Genomic DNA, 3,634 nt, shown 5'->3' with positions numbered 1-3,634 from the left:
TGCGAGCAGTGGCCGAAGGGGAGATTAGGGAGTATAGAGATAATGCAAGATCCTGGGCTGGGGATGAACACACCCACAGTTTTCATGACAGGAAGGGCTGATAATTAACCGATTAGCTGAAACGAGTGTGTTAAAGCAGGAAAACACGAGCACGTGCAGAACAGGAGATATTCCGAAACCTGCATTGAAAATCCGTTCTTTAATTAACTTTTTAATCTGCACTGACATCATTTCGCCACCAGATGTCGCCAATAAACAGGACAACGCATGTAACCGCTCGTAACATATATATATATATATATATATATATATATATACATATATATATATATATATATATATATATATATATATATATATACATATATATACATATATATATATATATATATATATATATATATATATATATACATATATATATATATATATATATATATATATATATATATATATATATATATATATATATATAAGAAGGTAATTCAGAAGGACCTGGTGGAAAACTGAGATTTTGTTACTGAGGAGGTTTTAACTTCTAAAACTAATCATGGATTGTTATTCTCAGATTAACACTTATTAAGGAAAAACACCGGAAACATTAGACTTTAAAAGAATTACGCTACATGATGCAAGGCATTTCCATGCATTATTTATTTCTCACTGCTCCTTATGGAACGTTAGACAGTTAGGACACGAGACTGTTTCTGTTTAAAGGCTTTAAAATTATATCAGTGTTTTTTTTGTTTTGCTTCTTGATTGTTAATTGCTTGATTATTTGTTCTTCTAACCATCTGATGCATAGCTTTTTTTCACTAAACTAAAGGGATTCGTGCGCGTGCACCTTTTGTTTTGTTTTTAATATGATGTTTTAATATAAAAAAAACAGGAACAAAATAAACAACAACAACAACAAACAACATATGTATCCATGTGTAATCCAAGTCTGATTTATCACGTCACTTTGAGATAATAAATAATGAGTAAAAAAAGAATCATTTAAAAAAGCGGACTGAACTTTGAAGCTCAGAGGGGGAGGAGCCAAAAGATAGAGGGCGGGGGAGAAAAAGAAAAGAAATACGATTTCCTCCAATCTGATTGGTCAGCTTGGTTTTCCTGTTGCGCGCACGTGACCTCACTTATTCCACCCTCTGTACACACACACACACACACACTCACGGTGTCGCTCTAGTGGTTTAAAAAACACACAACAATAACACCGAGGTGGCGTTTTCTTCCTTCGCGCATGCAATGACGCGGTTGTGTTGAAACCGAGGCGTTATAGCGCGTCTCTCTCCCCTCCGGTCCCTGTACACCGAGGCTGCGGTCGCACCGGAGGCTCGTTGCGCCATGGCGGCCGCGCCGCTGACGAAGCGCTCGGGGACGGAACACGCACGGAGGCGCGCGGACCCCCGCAGGAGGCAGGCGGCGCTTTCGTTCCTCAGCAACATTTCTCTGGATGGGCGGCCCGTGCGCGGCGACGCGGACGCTCCCGGGGAGGAGGACGGCTCCCTAGAGGCGAGGACGACACGCAGCACGGTCACGGCTGCCGAGGAAGAAGAAGAAGAGGAGGAGGAGGAGGAAGAGGACGAGGAAGGCGAGGAGGATGACGAGGCCCAGGTTCCGAGCAGGCGCGCGAGCTTCGCCATCGGCGCGAGCCCTCCCGCGGACGCGCAGCTCTACCACGCGCAGGTCTTCGGCTCGCCGTTCGCTGCAGCGCGCGGCCGCCTGCACACGTTCACTCAGGGACTTCCGCCCGCCGCGTGCTGCAGGCAGCAGAGCTCGTGCTGCCCGGAGGGAGGAGGAGGAGGAGGAGGAGGACACATCAGCACCTCCGCTTTCGAGCTGCACAAGTCCAGGTACCACAGTGCACGTTACACTTCTTCTTCTTCTCTCTCTCTCTCTCTCTCTCTCTCTCTATAACACAGACAGATTTTATGACGTGTTAAAAATCAGATTCGTTGAATGGGATTGGAGCGCGTGCTCGACCGCATCCTAAACCGCGCGCAGCGTGCAAACTGAGCTCGAGCTCATTCCAGCCTGGATTACACGGTCACGTGGGTGTGTGTTTATACCTTTCTGCTTCATTCTGTGTCTATTTCCATTAAAATTATGCAATACGTTTATTCTAAAAACAGCAGCGTTATTACGCTGCCTGTAGCTCCGCCCCCTGTATGTAATCATCTTGTGCTCTCATTGGCTTCTGCAGTTCTCCTGTTCTCGCAGAACTCCACCCTGATCCACGTGCTAACCTTTATAAATAACAGAAACGCGTATTTTTGTCCACCTTGGTATATTTTCACGTTGGTCAACACTTTGCATGACCCTTAATGCGGACATTGTGGCTGAGCAGTTAGCACAGTTGGGGGTTTGATTACCTCCTCCGCCTGATGTGTGTGTGGATGGATCGATGGATGGATGGATTACCCACAAGCCCTCAAATCGGCTCCCTGGTCATGGTGGGTGTGTTGCAGTGGGATTTAACCCCTGCATCATCTCTACACAGAGTGTGTGATGCAGCGGCGCTTTAGTCCTTCAGTCTGTCCAGCTCTCTCATCTCCTCACATCTTCACTCTGATCCAGCTTTCATGCTAACACCACTGTCAGCGCTAACACACGCATCACCTTGCATCCTGTAGCTGCATTGCATTCTGGGACGACAATGAACTCATTCATTCATTCTTGCTGTTTTACATTAGAGTGCGTTTTTTGCTAAATCAGCAGTTCTTCAGAGCTCTATGGTGTGTGTGTGATGGAGTGAGTGTAAGGAAGTCAGGGGAGCTGGAGCTTATCTCTCAGTCCCCAGGTGGGACACTGTGTACAAGCAGGCCATGTTTGACATGAGAACATTAAGATTTATGGGATTTAAGGGCCGGGGGGTGGTGAGGGGAAGCGGGTGATCACGCGCAGGCTCACGCTTCGTAACGACTTCATAAAGCTACAGGATTTAATCATGCGGCAGTTCTGAGAGCTTCGGGACTTGCTCAAAGGAAAAACAACAACAACAACAAATGGACGCAATTTTCCACTGAAACATAATCCGCTAGTTTCTCAGAGTTAAAGTCGGAATTCCGTGTTAAATTTGTAAACAAACTCTTACGATCTTTAATATGACATACGATTCTTTCTTTTTTAAAACATCTCAGAAACTATAGAAAGATTCCTTCCGGAGATTTTCCGTTATTCTGCTCATCTCCAGTTGTCACGAGATGAGGAAATAAACAAATCCCAAAGCAGCTGTTTATCATTTAGCATATGCTAAAGCGCTAACAACGATCCTCCCTCTTGATTGTCTTGTTCCTGCTATTAGCGCGAGCACCTTTGTTAGCCTCAACGCTAACCTCTTAGAAAACAGCACTAGCAAGAAAAAAAAAAAATCCTAGCTCAAGCTCACCTCGGTGTCTCTTGACGTATTTTACAGTCAGAGGATATAGACTTACTGTAACGCGAGACTCCAGACGTCCTGACAGGACAGCTCGGCTTCGTCCCGCAGCCTTGTGGAGATATCTGAAACATTTGATGAGAACTGGACGCTGAGTGAAATCTGACGCTTATGAACGTTTTCACGTGTTATCAACATAAAGTAATATCATATTGTGTCACACTTTTCCGCTCCGACGTGGTTAGTATGTTT

General features: G+C 45.0%; 1 protein-coding gene across 2 annotated transcripts in view; it reads left to right on the top strand.

Annotated features, from left to right (window-relative positions):
• The first annotated feature begins 1,100 nt into the window (after positions 1-1,100).
• Positions 1,101-3,634, top strand: part of cables1 (Cdk5 and Abl enzyme substrate 1) — a 40,314-nt gene continuing 37,780 nt past the window's right edge. For both annotated transcript variants that reach the window (XM_058418168.1, XM_058418167.1), the window contains exon 1: positions 1,101-1,859. In XM_058418168.1, coding sequence (XP_058274151.1) covers positions 1,351-1,859 — 509 coding nt within the window. In that variant the 5' untranslated portion in view covers positions 1,101-1,350. The remainder of the gene's footprint in view (positions 1,860-3,634) is intronic.

Source organism: Hemibagrus wyckioides, linkage group LG20 (assembly GCF_019097595.1).
Source record: "Hemibagrus wyckioides isolate EC202008001 linkage group LG20, SWU_Hwy_1.0, whole genome shotgun sequence".
Lineage (NCBI taxonomy): Eukaryota > Metazoa > Chordata > Actinopteri > Siluriformes > Bagridae > Hemibagrus > Hemibagrus wyckioides.
This window is presented reverse-complemented; position numbering and strand designations above follow the sequence as displayed.